The sequence below is a fragment of the Liolophura sinensis genome, chromosome 8 (genome assembly GCF_032854445.1).
Source record: "Liolophura sinensis isolate JHLJ2023 chromosome 8, CUHK_Ljap_v2, whole genome shotgun sequence".
Classification (NCBI taxonomy): Eukaryota; Metazoa; Mollusca; class Polyplacophora; order Chitonida; family Chitonidae; genus Liolophura; species Liolophura sinensis.
Genome location: NC_088302.1, coordinates 7,476,433 through 7,501,257, shown reverse-complemented (window position 1 = coordinate 7,501,257; position 24,825 = coordinate 7,476,433). Strand labels below are relative to the sequence as shown.

Genomic DNA, 24,825 nt, shown 5'->3' with positions numbered 1-24,825 from the left:
ACAAATGACATTCTCGGTAAAGGGACGCAGTTTGACAATTCATTACCTTGACGTAACCTTACTGTAAATAAAACATGTTATATAATGACAAAAACAAGAAGTTGTCGATGAGATTTTGTGTGTTCTTCGGAACTTGGTGTACATTTTGTGCATTGCATGCGTGGATGCATTCTGACCACTTGTCATTGATTGTACTGTTATCTAAAATGCACAGTATATTAAAGACGGTCTTAGGAATTAGTGTACAAATAGCTGTATTTGGGTTTGATAACACATTTATGATTGTGAAATGAAGCTTCACAACTGAAAGTGGACATTTTTTGATCACGAATCCGTTCTGTGAAACACTTTCTGTCGGGCTCCATGCAATAAATATTTTGTTTAGCTACTACCGGGTGTGCTAGTTTAAATGTGGATATCATCCACGGCGCCCTTTTTCGACTGTGTATACCTTTTTTGAAGTGAAAATAGCCTGTTAATGTTTTTTACAACCACGGACTTCAAAACCTAGAATTAAAACCTGTCTGGTAATTATGATGACATTAAATATCACTGTAATCCCATGTGAGCATTTTTAGTAGAACATATTTCACGGCCATAGCTTTTCTTTGTCTTATGTTAAATGTGTACACTGTATTATTAGTGAAAGAGAAGACAAGCAAACCAGAGATGCATCTGACATTCCAATCTCAGCTGGTGGTTCAGTTAATCTTTATCGTTTAGATTTCTGACATTTTTTTACCTAGGCTGAGAGATCAAACAAATCTACATTTTAGCCGAGTACAAAGCAGTCGCGATAAAAACTCCTCGGTTGCTTCACTAAATGAGGACTTTAGCGGCGAGACGGATCGACTTACGGAAGGATGAGGTATCAGTGGAAACCAAATAAGGGTAGCTCACTCTACACGATACACGGTAGAGGTCGCTCTACCGCTTTCCTGCTTTCTGTGCATTCCTGTTATTACCTGGCGTGTTTTGAAGTTCCGTTGGACCGTTTTAACAATAAAGACTTAATTGACCATAGACAAAAGAAACCTGGTTGAGAAACGAATTTAAAGAGAACAGACCAAAGTTGTTTTAAGATGTTTCCGTAGAACAAGAGGGTGGCATTATCTGAGTTATACTAAATTATATCCGGTGTCAGGACGCTGTAGTGCTGATGCTAAAATGTGTTTTTTATTTTTCTGAAGGACCGCCCTCGTTTCCTTTTATTCAGCTAAAGCGTGTTTTCCAAGAGAATTTGCTGGTACCTGGCGAAGGGCAGTAGTTAGCCACGGGCAATAGTTAGCCACGGGCACTCTTCTTTCCCCCCCCCCCCCCCCCCCCACCTTCATCGATAACGCTGACCACCTTCACAACAGATTTCAGCATTAATCAAATGAGCAGATTTATGCCTTAAGTTTTACTTCGTACTTAGCAGTTTTTCGGTCATATGACCACAAAAATAAATAAATAAACACCTGAATAAATCATTCAATAAATACATAAATAAATAAAAACAATCCCGTACTTAATGTTCAGATATCGTTTATTGAGCATAATAATGTGGTCCTAAATATTGCCAAATGAATGTCCAAACAGTGTCTTCAGTGGGCTATGGTGCCCACTTTACTAGGCTAACCCTGAAATGGAGAATGTGTAAGTATTCTGTTGTTTTTAAACAACCAGGATGTAAGCGTGAAAGACTGGATGGATTTTCTATAACGTCAATCGTACAGCCTCCAGGGCTACAACCTTTTCAAATTCCACTCTTCCAAACGACTGTAGCTTAACTTGTTCAACCACAACGACATCTGCTGACAGAATCTTTATATGGAGGCATTTTCAACTATGGTAATCCACAGATTAAAAGGAATCTTGATCATTAAGTGTCAGTGATGTCTAACAGAAAGCACGCTTCTGTAAGGTTCATATTATGATGGTGTCTCCTTGCAGAAAATCGACATATACTCACATATTTATAGTGCTGCATCAATAAACGCCATGCAAAAGACACCACACGACACATACTTGTTCATTACTGACAGGCATTGGTCTATCCACTAATGCTCAACGACTCGGAAATTGAAATATTTGTGCACAAAAATGCAAAATAATAAGATGCAAAATAATAAATCTGAATTCGTATTGTATCTAAGAGTGGGAAATGAAATGAGGTCCTACTGACTCCCACAAGGTACAAATTTGTCATGGGTTAGTCGGTCGCCATGGAACTCTTTATATAATTCTGCCGACGTCAGAATTTAGCATTAAAGCATGGATGCAAATAATCTATTCACCGCAATAGACGATGGGCAGAATTAAAGCGTATTGGAGAGCCTTGCTGGTTTCTACATAACTGAAGAACGCATCTAGAATTAAGTTAAACAAAGCACATTCTCAGCTGTGAAACACTGCTACGTTATAGAGAGTAAAACCAGAGCAGCGACGGCAGTGTGATAGTTTGCAAATGATTACACGTAACCGGTGAAGTACGGCCTGTAGTCAGTTAACTTCAATTAGGGTTTTATTTTAACTGCTCATGAAAGTGCTTAAATAGAAGAAAATAAAACAGCCCCTAATACCATGGCTTAAGCCTTATTTGGAGGCCAGTTTTTCATAGCGCTACGGGAATTGCTGAATGAAAACACAACCATGATGCGTAAATACAAATAATTTGTGTACTTCATAAGCTTTGATAATCGTGACAATTAAAAAATTACCTTAAAGCATTTAACATAGAAAACCAATATTTTATATTTGATATGTAATTTTTTAAATAAAGAGTATGTGTGACGACACATGCTCATTCCAGCTGACAAGTATGCACCATATTGTTCCCTAACAGACATGCAACGATGCGTTTTCAAACAAAAAATCAAAGTCTGAATAGCAGTAATTTTGAACCCAATCAGTGTGAGTATTAAGAGTTTTGTCAGCACGATTTCGACTAAAGCAGGGAGCGAAAAAAATAGGCAATAGTTGTACTAATTAAAGAATTTTACAATCAATGATCGTCATAATGAAATAAAGAAAAATATGAAAAAAACATTTAAGTAACAGCTACAATATTTACATTTGAAAACTGACAGAGTAACAGGTCCTGATGTCTTCCAAGCTGGCGGACACAACGAGGATCTCTCCGTGGATGGAGGCATGAATGGAGGTGATATGTTATTCTACTGAATAAAAGTGGAAGTCAAATTTTAACTGTGGCGAATGTCTTCAAAAGGTACAACAAGGTAAGCGGAATGTATCATGTGCTTGTTAATACGATGAAGAAATTAAGTGTTATTCAACCAAAATCATTATGTTATTCTCGATTTAATATTGCCTTCGGCACAGGAGGTTATCTTTTGGAGACGTTTACTTGTCTGTCTTTGTCTGATTGTATGCTGCACAGGTTGAGCGCGAATCCATTAAAATTTGGTAGCAATACGATCCATGAAATTTTTAAACGATTTGTCCCCCATGGTGAAATGTTTTTTTTTTTTTAGCAGAGAAGGTTAAGCGTGTATTTTGGTGATTTTAGCAGCACGATGCACATACATACCAAAGTGGTATGTAAATATACGCGGTAGATACAACTGTAAACTACATCAAATACCAAGCTGTAGAATTACGATGGTTGGAGCCAATACGTTCAAGAGTGTTAATTAATAATGTAAGACAATAATATTTTTACAATGATTCCCCACGTAAACATAACAGCATAATTACCTAAGCACTTAATTTTATCAGTCAAAATGAAATAAGATTCCAGCAAATGAATTTAGTTAATGCCACTTTTAGGTTTTCTTCAGATCGGCCTTCACTTCCATTAAACTTCCCCTTGTTTGTTAGCTAGCATCTGTAATCACTTGCATTTTATTCCGAACTAAGACTCTGGTATGTGAGACCTCCAATGAATGTAGCGCCTGGACCTAATTCTGGAGATATACTGGTTATAAGCTGACTACACGTTTAACTGAATAACAAATGAAAAACATATCCAGGATTTGAATATCACATGAACATATTATTTCTACATCAAGCTCCACTCACGAGCTTTCCACACACTAAATTCCACACCGCACAACTCTGGTATTTCGTCGTCTCATAGCGAGTGGTCTCCCTTTATTCAGCCCGGCATTCACATTACTCCATCAGACCAGAAAGCTCTGCAGGATTCTTTTCCACGTCTTTTTCGCTCGGTGAATCCCCTAGACAGCCTTTATCACGGTTTCTCTCCACTGTGTTAAAACAGGGTTTTGCTTGAGATCTCAGCCTCTACAAGAATAATGGGTCAGTAACATATATACTGAATACTAACTATGAAGGCAAAAGTAAGAGGTAATAAAGAAACACATTACGCCACAGCTGTCGGTGGCAGTCTTAGCCGCTATGTTTTGTTTCTGAGTAAACAATAATATCAAACTCTTGGCTTCCCGCTGCGGACAAATAAACCGTCTGGAGGTTTGTCAGGCACCTGATGAAGTTCGATGGTTCCCCACGAGAATACTCGCAACTTCTGGACATCAATCATCCTCTCCACCACTCAGAATAAAGTGAATACACGTGACTACAAATACGGTTTCGCCAGGGAGTTGACATCCACGAACATCTCTAAACCTAGTCAAATTACACAGAAGACTATATCCGCATGATATGACTTTTTGGATTGAGTTATAACGAGACCCAGGTGTTGCCGGTACCAACATAATTTCATAAACTGGAGATTCTCATACAAAATGTTCTCAACATTAGATAGCAGTTAAGCCTCAATAAGTTTTCCGTTCATTCATTCTTATCGAATACATATTGCTTTTCTACTGTGACCCAATTTCTTTATCCGCATAGCAAAGCCTTTAAAGCTACATTTTGATCTAATTAGACGACTTGGAATACATGATAACAAAATTCTGGAAGAAGGACAAATCTTTTCTTCCTGTGTGAATTAATGTGTAATAGGATCACTAATCATCACTGTAAAGTAGGTACAATGTTTGTCACAATGATTCAACATGTTCGACTGCAGCTGTTTAGACAATGTACTCGTGTTCTTACCTCCAGTAGTGTCCCTTTAGCAGTCAGCACACGATACACCATGACTCCAGGAATACAGACGATAGCTAGTGAAGCTAGGGCCCAACCGATGCCTATGGCCCAGCCCGGAAAGTGGTATCTCAGGAACTTACGGTTATAGGTTTGTTCTGGGTACAACACTATATCCATGATGAACAGAAACTGAGCGAGACAAAACACGGAGATTTATGGTTAAATTACATCGTAAAACGCTATAGTTTAAGCGAGGACAAAATAGCCTTATAAGTTCCCGGTACATTACCGAACGGCCGTACTTGTGGTTTCCTCAAGACTCTACCGGGTTTCCTAAGAATCATAATGCTGGCTGCAGTCGTATGAAATCAAATAAATAAATACACTGCCAAAATAATTTAAATGCTCAATTGAAGTAAAAAGTATGGAATTCACCCATAAGTCTACAAGGCAGCATTGGAAATTGATGCGTTCTGAAATAATAATCTGATATAATTAGGAATTTCTTTCTTACCCCAGCGAAAAGAGGGGTAATCACAGTCCAGCAGACCTTAAAGTAAGGAATAAGTCGAAAGCCCAACATATACTCCAGGTTACGCTGTAATCGATTTATACCTGTAACCAAATCAATACAACCAAACTCACAAAGGTACAGAAACATCAATTGCTTCGTTGAATTTAACTTCTTGTATCTGTGACCAAATGAATGAAGGAAAAATACTATTTCATTCAATTACATAATTGCAGAAAATATGTTAACTTGACTTTTGCCCTGAAGTACAAGCAAAAAGATCGGGAAAAGCGCGATCACTGGTTATTTCTGTTATTGTTGTCTACGTTCCAATATTTTTATAATTTACTCATAGATACTTTTTAGTAAGGCCCAATTTATAAGCATTAATTGAAAAATAAAAATCAACCCGATATTGAGTCATGATATATGACAGAGGGACTATTACGAAGAAAAGAAGTTGTCTCCTCACCGCTGACATAGATGATAACCGGACAATCCAGTACCAGATAATCCGACATGATGTGTGACAGAGAATGTTACTAAAGATAGAATGTAAGCTATGTTCTCCCCGCAGACATAGGTGATAACCAAACAATCCAGTACCAGATAATCCGACATGATTTGTGACAGAGAGACTGTTACCAAAGATAGAAGTAAGCTATGTTCTCCCCGCAGACATAGGTGATAACCAAACAATCCAGTACCAGATAATCCGACATGATGTGTGACAGAGAGACTGTTACTAAGGATAGAAGTAAGCTGTGTTCTCACTGCAAGCATTGGAGATAACGAGACACTCTAGTACCACAATCAACATGATAATCCGTCATGATGTGTGACAGAGAGACAAGTATAGAAGTAAGCTATGTTCTCACCGTAGATAGACTGCACGACAGAGAGACTCTTACTAAGGATAGAAGTACGCTGTGTTCTCACCGTAGACACAGGAGATAACCACACACTGTAGTTCCACAATTAACATAATAACCCGACAAGATGTACGACAGAGACACTGTTACTAAGGATAGAAGTAAGCTGTGTTCTCACCGTTGTCATAGGAGATAACCACACACGTCAGTTCCACAATCAACATAATAACCCGGCATGATGTACGACAGAGAGGCTCTTACTAAGGATAGAAGTAAGCTGTGTTCTCACCGTAGACATAGGAGATAACAAAACACTCCAGTGCCACAATCAGCATGATAATCCGTCCAGCACAGTACCACTCAAACAGCTGTTCTACATAAATTCCTCCCTGAAGAACAAGACGAGTTCAGCATTATTTAATTTACTTCCATCAAAAAATTGCTGATGGTATTTATGTTAAACACTGATTGCGGGGTTTTGGTGATAATATTCTTTCCACCTATAAAACTGACCGACATCATATTCATCGAAACTCCTGAATGTGGCGTTAAACAACAATCAGATAAATAGAACAAAAAAATGTAGATATAACAAGAGGGACACTCTTATCTCTCCACCACTATAGCGCTGTTCCTGTGTATGGTACACGATTGTCAGCTTGGACATCGTGGACACTAACGTTCCCAGTGGGTGTTAACTGGCTTATTTGGCAATTTATTAAAATTCAAACAAACTGTTCCATATGTTACGCAAACATTTGCTCGATATTGGTGAAAGTCAAGTGATCTTCAACGAACATTAGACAGCGAAAACGGCTCCACGTGCATCATCGACCGCTTACTGCCATCAAGACCCCACGCGCATCGTCGACCGCTTACTGTTACTAAGGCCCCACGCGCATCGACCGATTACTGCTACCAAGACCCCACGTTCATCGTCGACTGTTTACTGTCACCAAGGCCCCACGCGCATCGTCGACCGCTTACTGTTACCAAGGCCCCACAAGCTGTGAAAGCCGTGGATGTAGAAATTCCTTGTTCAAGACCAGTTTTGACACCTCGTATGTCCAAGCAACAGTCGCTGTAATGTAAGGTACATGAAAGTAATGCAGTTTTCCACACCTCTGTAACCATGGAGAGACCCAGAAGAAACCAGACCAGGCAGATGACCCCCACGACGATTTCCTTCCGGGGAGACGAGCGGAGCATTCGGGGGTAAACGTCACCAATCATGACAATGAATGCCTCTGCTTGAACGAACTGAACAACAGAAAAAAGAATTTGGTCACGTCACAAAGTGTTCGTTGTGACAACATTTATGAATTGAATTCGTTATCATTTAGCTCCATGCTATAAACTCTTAACTATTGAATCTGTTGGAAAGAATGGCGCGTCTCTCCACACTTAAGCATTGTTTTTATGTGCAGTTATTTCACGAGGAATCTCGCAACGACAAACTGGCTATACGGTTTACCTCAAGAGTTCATCGAACCAGAAAGGTGAACAAGCTTGGAATTCTGTATACATGTAATAATCTTTGGTTGGCTATGTTGCTTACTTAGTTATATGTGGTGTTTAACACAATGCTCAAGAACATTTCACTTATATGAGGGTTTTGTTGCCGTACGTGGGAAGGTCTTCCAGCAACCTGCGGATGGTAGTGGGTTTTACCCTGCCACGTTTCCTCCCAGCATAACGCGGGTGGCCGTCGTATAAACAATATTTTTTTCGAGTGCGGCATAAAACTCTAATCGAATAAATAAATAAATAAATAAATAAATAAATAAATAAATAAATAAATAAATAAATAAATATAACGATATGGTCAGCTTACGAGTGGAGGAAACTGAAGCGTCGGGAGTAAAGCACAAGCCTAGGCTGTTTTGACTATTACTGTAATTTTCCTCGCTTTATTCACAATGATATTCCTCTATAATTTTCTACATTGTGCTGGCTCCCGTTTTCATGCCGTATTACTAAGTTCCTTTTAACCACTGACAGCGATGGTACAGAAACGAAAATTCTCTATAAACATGATTTGATGAGTCAATAACTGTATCGAAAAAAACGTTATTAAATAGCTTGTCAGAAAACCGAGGCAAGCCTGTTGTTTTTAGTTGACCTATATTGCACGATTTCTGTGATCTTGATGATCATTATAATATGCATAATAAAGTTTCTGACGTAATAATAATTTGTCGTGTGGATTTTTGACAAGTCTGATCGAAAAGTAAATCCTGTACAAAGTCTGTACAATCTTCGCCTCATTTAAGAGACAACCGAACTAATACGGCCACTTCAGCAGTGCATTTAATACATAAAGATACTACCTACAGTTTGCTACCAAGACAAAAGCAAAAGCTGGATAATTGAGCTTTAAGATGATATACAATTGAACTTGTACCTACCTTTGTGGTACCGATTGGGGGTGTACCTGATGGACTATTTGATAAGGCTGAAGTAAACAACATAATCTAGGAACACACTTCATGTTTACTGCCTTCTGAGACTAATTAATACATTATATTAAGTAGCTATATTTTACAACATGTACTAGGATCTCTTACACGACAATCCCACGGCAATCCGCAGGTTGTTGGCAGGTTGAAAACGACCGCATTCTTGGCAGATTCCTGAATCAGTGTGCTGGGTTAGCACGCCAGCCAATCGGCCACGGAGGCCCCTTGTCACATCTAAGTCATGCAAAATAATGTTATTCCCTCATCACCAAACATACACCAGTAAATAGAATTGATAGGATAAATTTAGCCCTCGTTTTGTATTGAGAGACAACTGTGATCGAAAAACTTATCTTGAAATAGTAAATATAAACTAAAAATTCTATTAGATAATTATAAGCAGTCTAACAATTGACTGATCGACAAGGGACAGTGATTGACTGATCGACATGGGACAGTGATTGACTGATCGACAAGGGACAGTGATTGACTGATCAACAAGGGACAGTTACCCGCGCCCCTGCAACAGATTACCCCGTCCAAAAGTTGTGAAGTTGAGTAAACCCAATTTTTCACATTTTGATCTCCTTAATATTTTTTTACATATAATCCAATATATGAATTAGAAGAGACTCTGAAAAATCTGGAAGATGTGCCTTTCAAGCTTCATGTACATTTTGTGTCCTGGACCCGATTTCATGAGTTTGTTTTGGTTAAACAAAAGTATGTTACCTCTTCTACGTTTTGAATGGCAGCTAAGAGAGGAAAGGTACACCGTTACCTGGCTGTCGATTCCAACAAATATGAGGAGGAGAAAGAATATACAGGACCACAATGGTGCGATAGGCATTTGTGCCACAGCTTCTGGGTATGCTACAAATGCCAAGCCAGGTCCTGGGGAGATATGAAAATTTACATTCTTGCTTGTAACGAAGAATTTCAAAATTGTCATGAAAGTTAAGAACAAAACATGAACTTTAACCTTAGCTTTAACAACGGTGGGATTTAAATGTCTCAATTAATGGGATAAAAATTATACCAAGAATTTCCTTCACTTATAAGCATAAGGGAAGAGGTGCATTATACTTAGTGAAAAAACCAACACAGTGATGGCATTTTGCACCGTTTTCAAGTGACACCCCTTCCTCAAGATACCTGACAACAATTCAGACATGAGCATACATCCAAACGTTTGACGTGTGCACAATCCGAAAACAGAAATTCATCCTGACGCACCACTGAGTACAATGCCACAGGTTAGAGTGTATACTTCTTATAGCGCATGCGGTGCGCTCTACGTTCACTTTACATCACTGTCGCCATCACTAGCAAATTTTGTTCTCAAATTTTCAACAACACTGAGGTCACTGGGGTCACGGCAATGTGGCAGGAAGTGATGTCACAAAACAAAAAAGTTCCGTCTCAACTTTTGTTTGTAATAATCTTACACATATGCGTCTCTTTACCTAATGTATGAGCAACATGTTTTAACTATCACCTGGGGTCCACCCAAGGACATCAGTGGTGAGGATAAACCTAAACGATCAAGGCAGTCAAGGCAGTGATATCAAACGAACACCTCAAGGGGCACATGCGCTGTTAGGAGTATGGCTAGAGTGGTATTATGCGGCTTCCATAGTTGCTCACCTGACCCGGCCACGTCAGCCACGCTCACTTGGTACTTGTTGGCCATGAAGCCCAGAACTGAGAAGATGACAAATGCGGCGAGGAAACTAGTGCCAGCGTTCACCGCAGCAAATATGAGGCCATGCCTGTATCAGCGCAGGAAACAATAAAAGGAGTTATAGGCCAGTATTACGAAATCGAAAATATAATGTGTTTAAGTGGTTAAACGCACAGCGTTTTCTGTACTATGCTAACATGTTTCAGCTTATTTCTCAACTTCTTTAAAAAAGTGCTGCCCATGTCATTTTTTATAATGAAGCACTGCATGAATTCAAAATGACCTGGGGGCTCCATTCACGAGAGCTTGTTAATGTTGCGAGAATGGCAACATGGTAATTACGTTCTCGTAACCTTAAAAGGGCAGTAAAGCCTACAATGCTCGTCCCCTTGGTAGTTACGTGAGGCGAAAGTTGTGAATCTGATTACTTGTTTGATTATTTGTTTATTAATCTCTTTCCATGATGTACAATTTATTTATTTATTTGATTGGTGTTTTACGCCGAACTCAAGAACATTTCACTTATACGACGACGGCCAGCATTATGGTGGGAGGAAAATCCTTAATGTTGACGACCGCGATGAAATCGAAATTGATTTAAATTCTTATATTTCCGCCAGTCAATTTCATGATTAACATTTTCAGCATGTGGTCAAATATGCATACGGGAGGTTAACACCTCTGCTGGTTTCTTCGTGAGATCTTTCATGATTTACAACCATATATTGAGAGATACTATACTTTCACTTTTTCTTTTTATATGGACTGGCTACTGCCTAGAACTTACTTCATACAGTTGTGACGAAATTTGTTACAGCTGGCCAAAGATGTGTGAATGCCTAGACCTCCGCAGAAGGAGAAGAACACCTGAATCCCAGCTTCCACCCAAACCTGAAAAATTTTCCAAAGTAGCTTCATAATGTTACGAAGCCTCACTATATAAGCGCCCGATGGCTCTTTTTTTTTTGTTTGTACAATTCTCATTGTAAGCCAATTCTTCTCGTAGTCGATTTCACTGAGCTGCTTTAGCTAGTGAGTGACGCCTAATCTATGTCGATTGCTTTGGCTTATACTGTGAATAAAAATCATTAAACGTTTCGATGTTCCCTATAAAAATAAATATTAAGGAAGTTAGCAAATGCATAACAAAACAGGCTCTTTTGGGGCTCTGGGGTAGGCATTATTATATCTATAACAAGATACAACCTTCACAACCTATATAGTAGACATACGCGAAATTATCAGACGTATGACAAGACACAACTCTCAATGACCGAGAGGGCAAATGTTAGCGATATTATTAGATGTACAAGAAGATACGACCTTCATTTTCCGATGGAGAGAGTATAAGAGATATTATCAAATGCAGATACGACCTTCATTGGAAGATGGAGTCGATATTAGCGAAATTATCGGATGTAAACCAAGACTCGTCCATTCTCACTGGCCAATGGAGAGGCTTTAGCGTTATTACCAAATGGTGGACAAGACGCGACCTCCACCACCGATAGAGCAAGCATTGGCGATATTACCAGATGTAGCATTAAACACGACCTTCACTGACCGATGGAGTGGACATAAGCGATGAAGTGGGCTTTAGCGACCGTTTCCAGTGTAGGACATGATATGGCCCTCACAGGCCCATAATGTGAACATTAGAGATATTACAGCATTTATGAGAATGCGTAGCCCAATTCTCAAGGATAAAGTACGTTATGGGTGCCAAAAAGTAACGAATACGTTGTAGTTCACCTTTGATCTGTGGTCAGTTTTGTTTAATGGCGGATAGTTGATTTAATACGCTGTTATTTTCAGCCAGTTTACACAATGAGGAAGTCATAATGTCGGTAATGAGGAAATAAGCAGCGGAATCTCATTCATACATAAAACCAGGTCACAGGCGGATGTTCCTTGTGGACGTTAGTGACATATGCTGTCACCAAAGTGTTTTATCTACGCGTTTCTCTGTGCAAGATCATATTAATGTTTACAATCTCTTGTGACAAAGTCAGGTCACGTGATAAGATCCTTCTCCAGCGCTAGAACACGCTACATCTTCATGTGTGGGCTTTTGTGCTTTCCTGGGCTCTGTCATGATATGATCTGTGTAATTATTTATTTATTCATTAAGTAAGCAAGGCATCCAATGCATATATGTATACGTACCTGAACTGATGCAAGTTTCCGCCAGTCAGGCAAGAGAAAGTACTTTATACCCTGTCCTGCACCAGTCAGAGTCGCGCCCCGGACAAGCAAGACGACCAGGAGAACGTAGGGTGCTATCACGGTTACGTAGCTTATCTGAAATCCAATAGACAGGCCTAACTGGGCGGACACGATGGGACCATGAACACAAGGTTGAACTTTATACGCAAGGTTGACATACATGGTAAAATCAGATTTTGTCATTATCTTCAGTCTTTGATGCATTCAGTACATACAGCAGCGATTTCAGAACGGAGGAATTGGCCTCACCTTCCCAGATAGTTTGATGCCTTTCCACACACAGAAGTAGACGAGAATCCATGCCAGTAGCAGACATAAGGCCAAGTCCCACTTTATACTTCCACTGAACTCCACACCAGCTGATATCCCTAACACTTTCTGTCTGGATATTATATAAAGCACAGTTCATAAAGATGCTGATAGATGCACAAATATGAAAACTATTCGATCATGAAGTATGTGTACAAATAAACATTACTCATGACAGACTGATGTGATAGCTTCTTTTAATATAGAATATATATTATGTAAAACAAAAATCGTATTTAGCATAGTAAAAATAAATTACGGCATCATGCAAGACGACTGCATCCAGGTTTGACCCAAACAAGCACAAAGGAGAAGACTTTGGGTGAAACAATCATGTAATCTCGGCTAAGACGACATTCCACCGAAAGGCGTCAAAAATCCAGGTCAGTGAAGATTCATACTTGTATTTTGATTGTACATGCGTACATAATGAAGCACCGGAAAAATGAATTAAACTAACGGGTGACACACTTACTCCCAGTACTCTGTCGCAGGATCCATTACCCGAAAATCACTGACGTTGGTGAAGCTGGCGTTTTGCGATGACGTCCAATTATATGTTGCATTTGTGGAGTTGACAAACCAGTGGTGTTCTCTGCAGTTGTCAGAGTTCCAGGGGTTTCCACAGGTTGACCAGGGCAGGACAGTGGTAAAGGAGGAGAACAGATAGTACAAGACCCAGGCCAGGATCACGTTGTAATACAAGTTGGAATAGAAACATAAAACAGCCTGAGCTAAACCGATACCTGTGAACACAGAAGTGGTCAAATCAAAGCCAAAGTCAGGGTATTTAAGTTATTAAGCTCTTGGGGGTTATTGTTGCTAGAAAATCAATGAATGAATAGGCGAATGATCAGATTTTAAAGCCACTTTAGAATTATCCTTATATGTCAAACATATTTAACTACAACATCGCCTGCACCGCTGATAAAACCAACAAACACTTTTAAAACCGACTAAAATAAACACAAATCAATTAAAATTCGAAAGTCACCTTAATTATAATTGATAAACAATATTCTTATATGTTAAAAATATTTAACTAGAACACCTCCCCCTCCTCCCGCTCTCACGCCATTGAAGACAAAATCACGTTTTCGACCATATGGACCGGTTTGGTTCACCGGGTTCATATAAGAGAGTTTGGGGTTAGTCGCTTACAGCGTAGAAAGGAAGCTAATCAACCAGACACTTTCGGAATGAGACAGTTAATATAACTATACAACAAGATTACCTTGAAAGAGTGGGCACATCTTCCAAGCTCCTATAACGCCTTTTGACATGAACTGTCCGTAAGCTGCTTCAAGGAATAGTACGGGGATACCAACGCACAGAATACATACAAGATAAGGGATAAGGAAGACTCCTGGAAACGAAAACGTGAAATGGTCAGATTATTTGCTGTGTATCCGCACATTATCATTTGGCTTGGGTTGTCTCTAAATTATATGTACATTAAACCTGCCTGAAACTTAGTGACTACAGGTTACTATGGAAGCCGGATTCAGCCATTTCGCTATTTCTTAGTTTGGACCAAGCGCCAAAAAATACGAATGTGCGAAGAGCCGATAACGTAACTTAAGCGCAATTAGTACTGGAGTAACTTTTTTCCAACACTTAAAGATTCTCCAATGCTATTTAATTATCTTGTAAGATAGTCTTATTTTACCCTATCAAAAATGTGGAAATTTCAGATAGTATTAATCATTCGGAATTGATCATTTACCTCCAGTTACACGAGTTTAGTCAATGGTTTCAGTGCCATAAACTATTGTCCACAAATCACAAGCATGGTGCCTTATGTGAATATGTCAGAACCACTGTGTCTTTCAACTTACACCTATGGAAATGGAAAGATATCTACTCATTGTCTTAGTCCAACCTATTGTCTGAGAAATTTATTAGGTACGCCTTAATTTAGATTTTGTGTGTATTCTTGATGTGATAAGGATTATTTTAAGTTCAGTATCAACAGAAAACAGTTGAGTACGAATTTCCAGAAATATCACATACCATCTAAGTCAGTTGTATGGATCGAATGAGTGAGTGCTTAGGGTTTAACGTCGTACTTGACACATTTTCAGTCATATGACGACGAAGGAGTCCTTCGAGTGCATGTAATGTGCCTCCCTGTTGCAGGACGGATTTCCACCGCTCTTTTATCTAGCGCTGCGTCAATGAGACGACTTACCGAAAGCAAGTAAGCCGTCCCACCCGAGCCATTATACTGATACGTATAATGCACTGCACCAACTGCACTGAAAGCCAAGCGAGGAAGCTACAACTTCCTCTTTTAAGGTCTTATGTGTGACCCGGGATTGACCCTGGATCTCCCGCTCCCGACGCGGATTCTCTACCAAATGAGCCATCGCAGCCGGTCTTTTATTGATGGAGGAAACGCCCTGGATAAACAACCGGCATTTGGGACGTTATTAATTTATTTATGTCATTGGTGATTTACGCCGTATTCAGGAATATTTCACTTATAAGATGGCGGCGACCATTTCATGGGCAGAATCCGAGAGAAACCTCACAGGTTGCTGCCAGACCTTCTCACGCACGTCCGGAGAGGAACTCACAGCGACCGCATTAGTGGGAGGTTCCTGGGTCATCGCGCCGTGCTGGCGTGCTAACCCCGTCGGCCACAGAGACCCCTGGCAAGTTATTAGGAAACTTTTTTATAAACATATCTGATATGAAGACATGCACGCCACACTGAGGTCTTCAAGAAACGTTTACCACTTATCGCCATCAAGGTTCTTGCTAAAGGCTGGGATTGAACCCTCATCTTATGTATGACCTTCCCCCATTATGATTAATAGCATAGATATATATACAAATATATTAAAAAATGATTTTGAGTGAAAAATATTTCATCAGAAGAATCTGCAGCAGACGAGTGCCAATTAATTGTGAACCAAATCAGGTTTCAGGACGTCTTTCTGTTATTTTATTTGGTTATAAATTGTGATTACTAAGAATGTGTTGTTATTTTTGTTCTCAAATTCTCAACTTTTTGAAATACTTTTTTGATCATGAGGAGTAGTATTTGATGAAATGTATTGAACTGATGGTTGTTTTACGGTGTACTACGACTACAGCCAGTAGGTCTACAGCCTGAAATTCTGATCTACTCTTAATACACGTATGTTTTCATAATTAGTTCCTTTCATAGTCATAACTATTTCTTTTTTTTTATTATTTCCTAATTATGGAAACATCTTTTCCTTCAGCTGTAACAGATGGGGAAAGCAAAATAGTGTGTAGTCAGTAAAATTCCAAAGTTTCTAGGTTATAGCTTTTCCTTCAGCCTAATATCATAATGGATGGAATATATTTCCGAAATAATAATGAAAATACTCAAAAATAATAATTTATCCATGTACAGAAACATCATGAAGTTTTTCTTCTTTGAAGTTACTTAGTATTTTCAGTTACACTTCATAAAGACAGACCCAAAACATTAATTTACATTCTTTTTGATCCTCAAAAACCTTTCTGATGTGCAAATTTCAGTGAATTTTCCCAATTTCAAACATTTTAACACTGCATAATGATCTGTGGATCAAATGTGTTACTTTACAATACACACATCACACCCTATACATGTACATTGGTTTTTTTTCCCATCTTCAGTTTTGCTGACCCGCATGCAAATAATTGTCTTTCTTATTTAGATAATTAGCTTAGCGTGTTTATAGAAAATGACTGTAGATATGTCTGCTGCGGGAGAAGAGGAACATTTTGATGTGTGACATTTCTGCCCAAACAACAGAGTTTACAGTCATGATACACAGAAACATTTTGTTGTTGTTGTAGGCCAACGTAACCTTCGATTCTGCCCAAGCAGTCAAACAATAAGTAAATAATTAATGCACGCACCCTAGGCAGCACTAAAAGTACCACTAGCAAAGCTATATACATGTATATGTCAGTGTTTGTGTATGCAACGAAGCTGTGGAATAGATCCAGATTTCACATGACATCATTTAATTGTACACCCAGGCCACTTCGGTAAAAACCACTTCTTTCTGTTAACCACTGACTACGGCAAGTACATGGATAAATATTAAACCCATATATTCTCTCTTAATGTAAATTATATATACTTTATGTGTCGACATCGTCGTGTTCTTACACTCACGTGTTCCGCTCCCATAATGTATACTCACCGTGCAGATTATTTATTTCATTTGCCTTTCATTTATGGCAAAATGAAATAATAGACAGGTAGTGAATAAAGAAGAGCTTTTTACATCACTCGTTTTCTCTCTTACCATACTCTATATACATGTAGATTACACACTTTGACCTTAATCCACGTGTTCCACTCCTCTGTCCCTAAACACTTTGATTCGAACAATATGCATCCATAATAAGCATGTATCATAAATTGTACACTGTTAAACCAAAAATGTCTATTACACATCGACACATTCTTAAAGTGCAAGACAGCACCTGTTAATATTTATGTCCACTGATAGACTACCATTCAAAGTATCTTAAACAAGCATTAATACTTTTTAAAAAATTTTTCAACCCAGTAAAAGTTTAGTGAAACTTCGTCTTGTCATAGTTTCAGCGTGTCTCCATTATCGACAACAAGGTTAACCTCACGTTTAGCTCTGTAACTTCGAAGGTATTTCCCGTATAATAGCCTAAGCAGTGCCCTATGGCAGATAAAGTTGTGGACTTCGGCGATGAAGGACCAAGTGAAAAATAGCTTTCTCGGAAAATGGACATCATAGAGGGATATTTTTTCCACTGCTTGAACTGCTCATGCAGTATGCATGCTATATCATTTATACAATACGATTAGCCTGCAGATGCACGGCCGGGGTATTCGTGGTTTAGGTTGTAGCCTCCGGAGGTGTTGTACTAGTACCGGTAATTATTGCTGACGTCAGAGAAAGCACCTCGGCTTAAACACCGCGTTTCAATAATCTTCCTGTGTTTTATAAAAGAAAAAAGAAAAAAACCCCAACCCTCTTATGCTAGAAAGCCAAAGGACAAAACTTAAATTCTTCAGTTCTAATAAATTCAGAGAAAAGAAAATTATATCATAAGATTTAATTAATTTGATGCATTGTCCGATGACATGCTGTCTTCTCATTCCGATAAACCTTCGGCATCCCTAATGAATTTTCACTGACGCGCACCTGCGCAACCAAGTTGTCGCTTAGTGGTTGGAACTCTGAAGAAGGTGGGAATATTTTCGTGAAAAGTTGTGTTTGTTTTGTGAGATAAATCGGTGTATGTACTCAACAAACAGCGGAAGGAAACGGGCATTTCCGATTCGAGCGCGGGTGGGACGGTAAATTGTTTGCAAAGTTACTCGAATTGTGTGCTGGTGCAAAGTGTAGTTTGAATGCATGGTGTTTGGTAGGCAGATCTTTGCTAAGGTGATCTTCTTGTGCGGAATGAAATAAAATTGCCGAGGACATCGCCCAGATTAAAACATTCCAAGATGGATGCGTGTCAGGAACTTAATTAAGTCAGAACGACGTTTTGCACGAGACAGTCGATTCTGCCAGAACTTTTTCACTTGCTTAAAAGAGTTGATAATGCTAGATAACTCTGTCTGTTGGTCTATTTTCTCCCATGCCTACCCTGCCTTTACCTATAGCGCGCACGGCGTGCGTTATAATGTTTGTGAAGGTGTACAAGTTGTGAATTACGATCTGTCGAGTCGCTCCATGTGAACGTGTCTTTGGGTCACGTGACTACCTGTAATGCCATATCATGCATGTTGTGATGATCTTTACACAGCATTTTTTTACTAAAGTGGTTGTTACCACTTGATGATCGTTAGTTGATACTGGTCCCACTGACTACAGTTATGTTCCGATCTGATGTCATGATGGTGTCTAAATTTGTATTAAATATGCATTTTGATGTTATGGATTTTTGCATACATTTGATTCGTTGTATCAGATATTTACTAGAAGTGTCGTGTTCAGAGCCTCAAGTTTCTTTCGTAATGTGATACTTGACAATCACATATTCTTACAATATTAATGCGAATGCAGCAAAGTCAAGCTTCCACTATTAACTACTGCTAGTTAATACTGCTACATAAATTCACTGTCCTGATTTGTAACGTTACGTTTACATTGCGTTAAGGAGGTACAATGCTCATAAGTTGAAACGGATGGAAACCTGTGTTTGTGTTTCCGATGTAAAATGTATTATGCTTGAGTAATCTTGTTGTACCAGTATAGTTTCTGCATGTACGGGGTATGCATCTAGTGTGCGTGTACTGTGTATCATAAGGTATTAATTTACAACAGCATGTGTTACATACTGTGAATATTCATGTAAGTACATATCTGTTCTCTGGTGAAATGACATATGGAGTTTACAGTGAGTGGTTAGTTTTGTGATTAACGGGTACATAACTATAATAATGTCCATTTGCTGTACACGTACATGTACAAAGTACACAAGCTTCCTGAACACGTGTGTTTTGTGAAATGGTCATCATCACTGATGCAACTGCGTCGTTTGATGAAAATGTTATATGAAAATGATGAAAATGAAAAAATGTTAGATGAAAATAAGTGCTTGGTTGTCACCTAACTACATGGTGAAAGTCCAGTCGTAAGGATTGTTCATTCAGTAGACTGTATTGCTTGAACTAAGGTTTACTTTAAGCTTTATGGTTCATGTAGTAACTATAATCGTCTTTAGCATTATTTTATTTATTTCATTTTATGTTAAATCATTGTTGCATGTTACAATGATTTCTTGTCAGTTTATTGCTGTTTCTCTAGCTAGTGTTATAGTTGTAATCTAAATAACACCAGTATTTTATCTCAAGTGTAAACGTCTAGAATTTGTAAAGAGTGTAGTCTGAAGAGTGTAGTTTAGAACAGTTGATGATAAAAAGGTTACGTTCTGTTTTTGCTACTTGTTTTACGCTTTTCTTAACCTGGACAATAAAAGACTTCAATTGGTAAACCTGGATTTGGAGTAACTTATTTCCCACCGAATCCGCCCATCTAACAAAAATTCACTTCATTTTGTTTTTCTTTAGTTATTTGAGACACTGTCCCTTTGTGATCATTAGTTATTTGTGACACAGTCCATGTGTGATCATTAGTTATTTGTGACACAGTCCATGTGTGATCATTAGGTATTTGTGACACCGTCCCTGTGTGATCATTAGTTATTTGTGACACAGTCCCTGTGTGATCATTAGTTATTTGTGACACAGTCCATGTGTGATCATTAGTTACTTGTGACACCGTCCCTGTCGTTACTTATTTGTGACAGTCCATGTGTGATGATTTAAAAAGCCCAGGATTGTGATAAAGTATCGCTCGCTTACACACTTGCACGATACTTCCGCTCTACTCTTTTTAAATAGTCATCAGTGTGAGATGTCAGTAACGTATATACCGGCCACTAGTCTAAATTTACTTTATCTGAATTGTGCTTCACACCGTACTCAAGAATATTTCACTTAGGTATATTAAATCCAATTACTCCCCTTGAGTGTAAACACTCAACATGCGGACGGTTGTGCTCTGACCACAGGGCTTAAAGACTGACCAACGACTTCATTCTCCTTGGAAAATAGCCATAGATTTTGCTATGGTTTACGTCACAGCAGCAGTTCACGTGATCCGTTTCCAGGCTTCCGAATGGATTATTAGGGCGCAAAACTGGGATGAAAAGTAATTTGATTGGTGGAAGCAGGAGGAATGGCTCATTAATATATAAATAGTTGGAGATATATACATAACCCAGAAAAGAAATATACTGAAAATAGTGAGCTCAAATATACAGATTTGGATGCTTCACAGTCCATATTTTCTGTTACCATATTTCGCTATCCTGTACAGTTAAGGGAAATAGGTGAAGAATAACAAAGAAAATACGAAAGTTGTCTCTTGTCTTTACACCAGACGATGAAATTTGAATTCAAGAGGTGAAACCAATAAGCATGTCCATTCTATAACTAAACATGTAGGCTTGGCGTTAAGCAACAATCATATAATTATTAATTATTTAATATTTATTTGATCATTCGAGAATATTTCACTTATTCGACCACGGCCAGCATTATCATATTAGATAGCTATATATGTAAGTATGCCGAAGAATCCCTGAAGGGTACTGAAGAAATGAAATGAAACGTGATGGAGTTAATTAATCAAGCTCTCACCTCCGCCATTTCGATAACACACGTACGGAAATCTCCAAACATTTCCAAATCCTACCCCAGCTCCAACAGTTGCAAACAAGAAATCCACTTTGTTTGCCCACGTTTGTCTGGGATTTTTCTCCATTGTGCTTGGCGTTTAGCTCTTTGAATTGATTCTTCTTGTCTCCGCATCCAACCGTAATTCACACTGTAGCTAACGACCCATGTACCATTCAGTGTAACTCATGAGGCACGAGGCTGTATGCGTGGCGAGTGGGTTTAATATACAACCGCAGGCAACAGACCGTAACGCACTGCGCTATAGAAGCCGTCGTAATCAGAGCGGATCGTGCAAGCGGACGATGCGTACCCAGGGCCAGCTCGCTGTGACTGACAGAGGATATGGGACGAGTTTAATACGTAAGGAGTAAATCCGTCTCACAACCTGCTGTTGCGTTTCAGGAAATGGAGTGTTGGAAAATTCGGGCATTCTAAGCACATAGCGCTGTGCTAAGTGTTGTGTGATACCAAACGATCTGTTCTCTCCTGGGATAACCACATGCGTTCAGTACTGTCTTACAAAAGTATAACCCTAGACAGGAGCGGAAGAGGGTCAATAAAGAAACAGTTTTCAGTCCAGGGAGCGGTAAACCAATCCACATTTGTTCACGTGTTATACAGTATACTACATGTACACTGAAAAAAAAAATGAATCCCTTAAATTTAACAGAAATTCTGTTGTCTGAGTGATGCTAGAATGTATTCTGTTATTATGACACAATATTTTGTCATATTCAACATGACATCCTGTTAGCCTAATAGAATGGTTATGTTGAATTTATAGAATATGTCTGTTATATTTAACAGAACAATCTGGTCTAATAACAGAATACATTTTGCTAAATTTAACACATTATTTTTTGAGAGTATCTGAACAATTGTCAGAGGGATGTAAACATACCCACAAGATAAAAATGCAAACCTATAAGATAGGACGCCAACACTAGCAATTTAGCTTGTGAATCGACGCTAATCTGAAATGTATCAGTAACTGTCTTGAAGACAATGATATTTTCTTTAGTATTTAATCCCACATAATAGAATATCGAGCAATCGAGCTTGAAACTGATATTTCAAAAAGTTGAAATACAGACCAAAACATGTCAGATTTGCGACTTCAGTGAGCATGTGAGGTCGTTGTATGGCATACAGGTAATCGCATGAGCCTGTTTAGCAAGAAGTGTTAAACGCATCCGTAGTAAAACAAATTACAATTAATTAATCATTATGTAGCTAGAAAAGTTTTCTTGTTTAGAATATAATGCTAAGTACAGCTTTGTACTCAGAGTCCAAAACCTCGAGTGAAAGTTAGAAAAAATACTAGAACTATACAATGCAATTCTGGATTGTTTCGTCTGATGCCAAAAATGTCTGTATTTGGTATTATTTGCAAACGTTAGATATTTGATTTTGACCCGATGCTCGAAATGTGACATACACAGAGGCATCTACATGGAGACGGGATGGTTATTACCCGTCCTTTACACAATGGTCTTTTTGTCTGTGGCGAGCAAAAACAAGTGTCATAATTTTAATTTTGTTCAGTATGGTCATATTATTTCATCGTGAGCCTTAATACAGGAACAATAGGAGGGTTAATTTTTGTCTGTTGTACACTCGAAAAATTAATCTGATAATTTTCACAGACAGTTTATTATCTGAGTGATGCTAGGATGAGTTCGGTCATTGTCACAAAATATCCTGTCATATTCAACATAATATTCTGTTAGTCTGGTAGAATTTTTATTTTGAAAAAATTGAATATGTGTGTTCTTTTTAACAGAATAATCTGCTTCAATAGCAGAAGACATTCTAGCATCAGTCAGACAACAGATTTTCTGTTATATTTAACAGAATATTGTTTGGAGTGTATATATTACCTTTTGATCTCAGATCAACAGCTCGCGGGCAAAAATAGCATCATCAATTATATAAAATTAAAAACATCTTGTCTGGAGCCACTTTGCCAGAAGTCACTCGCCTATGGTATAGACTGACATACTTCTGCATCAACGAACAGGTTAATTAAGTTCAACTTGAACAATAAATTAACATCAATCACGCAGTAGAGCATTTTAAATTTTGGGCATGGCATATTCATGTAATGATGAGATCATTTCCCCTAGGTAAAGTGGCCACACAATAGATATTTAGGCTTTGTGTTTTACGCAGCGGAAATGCGTCGGAAAATGTTATAATTTGCTAATTAAATAATTAACAGAATTTGGTCATCGCTGTTTTTGCTCACGAATTTTACTCTCATATCAAATAGATTTTGATTTAGATTTATTCCGGTTTGCATTAATCGCCAGGGCCAAGTTGTTCGAAAGCGCATTAGCTAAGACTGGTATTAAGTCACGTTGTATATTTAAATTTTCAGCCAAGCTCAGCAGCCAATGCAGATCTCCAAAGTTAAAGTATGTCATCAGGAGTTTTAGTTCATATTTAATATATAATGTTGCACAATTTTTGTAGGCTATGTACAAAATTGAAGACTTGGCTTAAAATTAAATCTGGTATCAAGTCAGAACAGTTTTGAACAACCCGGCCCTGATCAAGAGCTTCATGAAATATCGGCCTGTGATAGTATTTACATGTCACAGCACATGGTATAGTTATTCAGTGCTCTGCTGCGTTTTCATGGGAAGAAGTGTAAAGAGGCACCAATAAGTTGTTACCGTTTGTTATGTCCAGAAGAACCATATTCACAAGTTTTCTACTGACTTTTGTGTCCACCGTATAGACAGTCTCGAAGACGGCTGTACTATATTCTTTCATCAAGAGCCTATCTAACAAGAATTAACAACTCTTCCTGTGTGTTTAGTGATCCCGATCATTTCCGTGCCTCATTCTCTGCCATACCGACATCCCTTAACGCCACACTGGCAGTTTGAGCCGTGTTATTATTTCGCATACACGAGCGCTTAGTTGGGTCCAGTTGGGCCTTAAAAGAGCATATCAATGACAGTATTTTGGGTTGTACATGTACTGACTTTACCTGAACAGCCACTCCCTTACAACACTGGTATATAGAGTTGATCAGTAAAAGGTTCAGACTTCTCAGAGTATCACTAACACTTGTATCTACTGTAACGTTTGGAATTCTCTGAAACTCAACAAAATATTCTTGATCGAGGCTCCAAGAAGTCATCAAACTACCTAAGCCATATTGTTGAATCTTCTTTGTTTGAAAATGGATGCATTATTAGCTAGCTTCACGGAAAATGTCAGGCGCAATAATTGTGAATTATTCATGTTTGTTTTGTCCGTAGTTTGTAGTCTGAAAAAATTGGAATCTTCATCTGCGTCTGACATTTTAAACCAATGCCTACGCCTACAACACCCCTCTCCATTCCCCCCCTCCTCCACCCCCCCAAAATCGAATGTTTCCAAAAGTTTTAAAATCATACGGAGATTGTCTTGTTTTTCGAGTGCCAGTGTGCCACTTATATACCCTATGACCATACATTTCGTCCATGACTTACTTGTCCATTTTTCTTGATTCTGAGAATTCTATTGACTTTAGAAAGGTGTCTTGA

General features: G+C 38.5%; 2 protein-coding genes across 3 annotated transcripts; both read right to left on the bottom strand.

Annotated features, from left to right (window-relative positions):
- Positions 1 to 1,521: 1,521 nt before the first annotated feature.
- LOC135472686 (sodium- and chloride-dependent taurine transporter-like) lies at positions 1,522 to 9,711 on the bottom strand. 2 transcript variants are annotated; one of them, XM_064752313.1, is made up of 7 exons: positions 9,640 to 9,711; positions 8,967 to 9,092; positions 7,522 to 7,659; positions 6,689 to 6,788; positions 5,531 to 5,631; positions 5,026 to 5,205; positions 1,522 to 4,248 (listed from the first exon to the last, which is right to left on the bottom strand). In XM_064752313.1, the coding sequence occupies exons 3-7, from the start codon at positions 7,630 to 7,632 to the stop codon at positions 4,117 to 4,119; spliced, it is 624 nt and encodes a 207-aa protein (XP_064608383.1). In that variant the 5' UTR covers positions 7,633 to 7,659; positions 8,967 to 9,092; positions 9,640 to 9,711; the 3' UTR covers positions 1,522 to 4,116. The 2 variants fall into 2 exon arrangements, with proteins under 2 accessions (XP_064608383.1, XP_064608382.1); XM_064752312.1 differs by lacking the exons at positions 8,967 to 9,092; positions 9,640 to 9,711 and having other exon boundaries at positions 7,522 to 8,094.
- A 714-nt stretch (positions 9,712 to 10,425) lies between these two features.
- On the bottom strand, positions 10,426 to 21,508 carry LOC135472500 (sodium- and chloride-dependent creatine transporter 1-like). Its single transcript, XM_064752025.1, has 7 exons — positions 21,248 to 21,508; positions 14,312 to 14,443; positions 13,553 to 13,823; positions 13,018 to 13,150; positions 12,709 to 12,843; positions 11,330 to 11,433; positions 10,426 to 10,630 (listed from the first exon to the last, which is right to left on the bottom strand). Exons 1-7 carry the CDS (start codon positions 21,369 to 21,371, stop codon positions 10,426 to 10,428), a joined length of 1,104 nt encoding a protein of 367 aa, XP_064608095.1. The 5' UTR covers positions 21,372 to 21,508.
- Between the last annotated feature and the right edge of the window lie 3,317 nt (positions 21,509 to 24,825).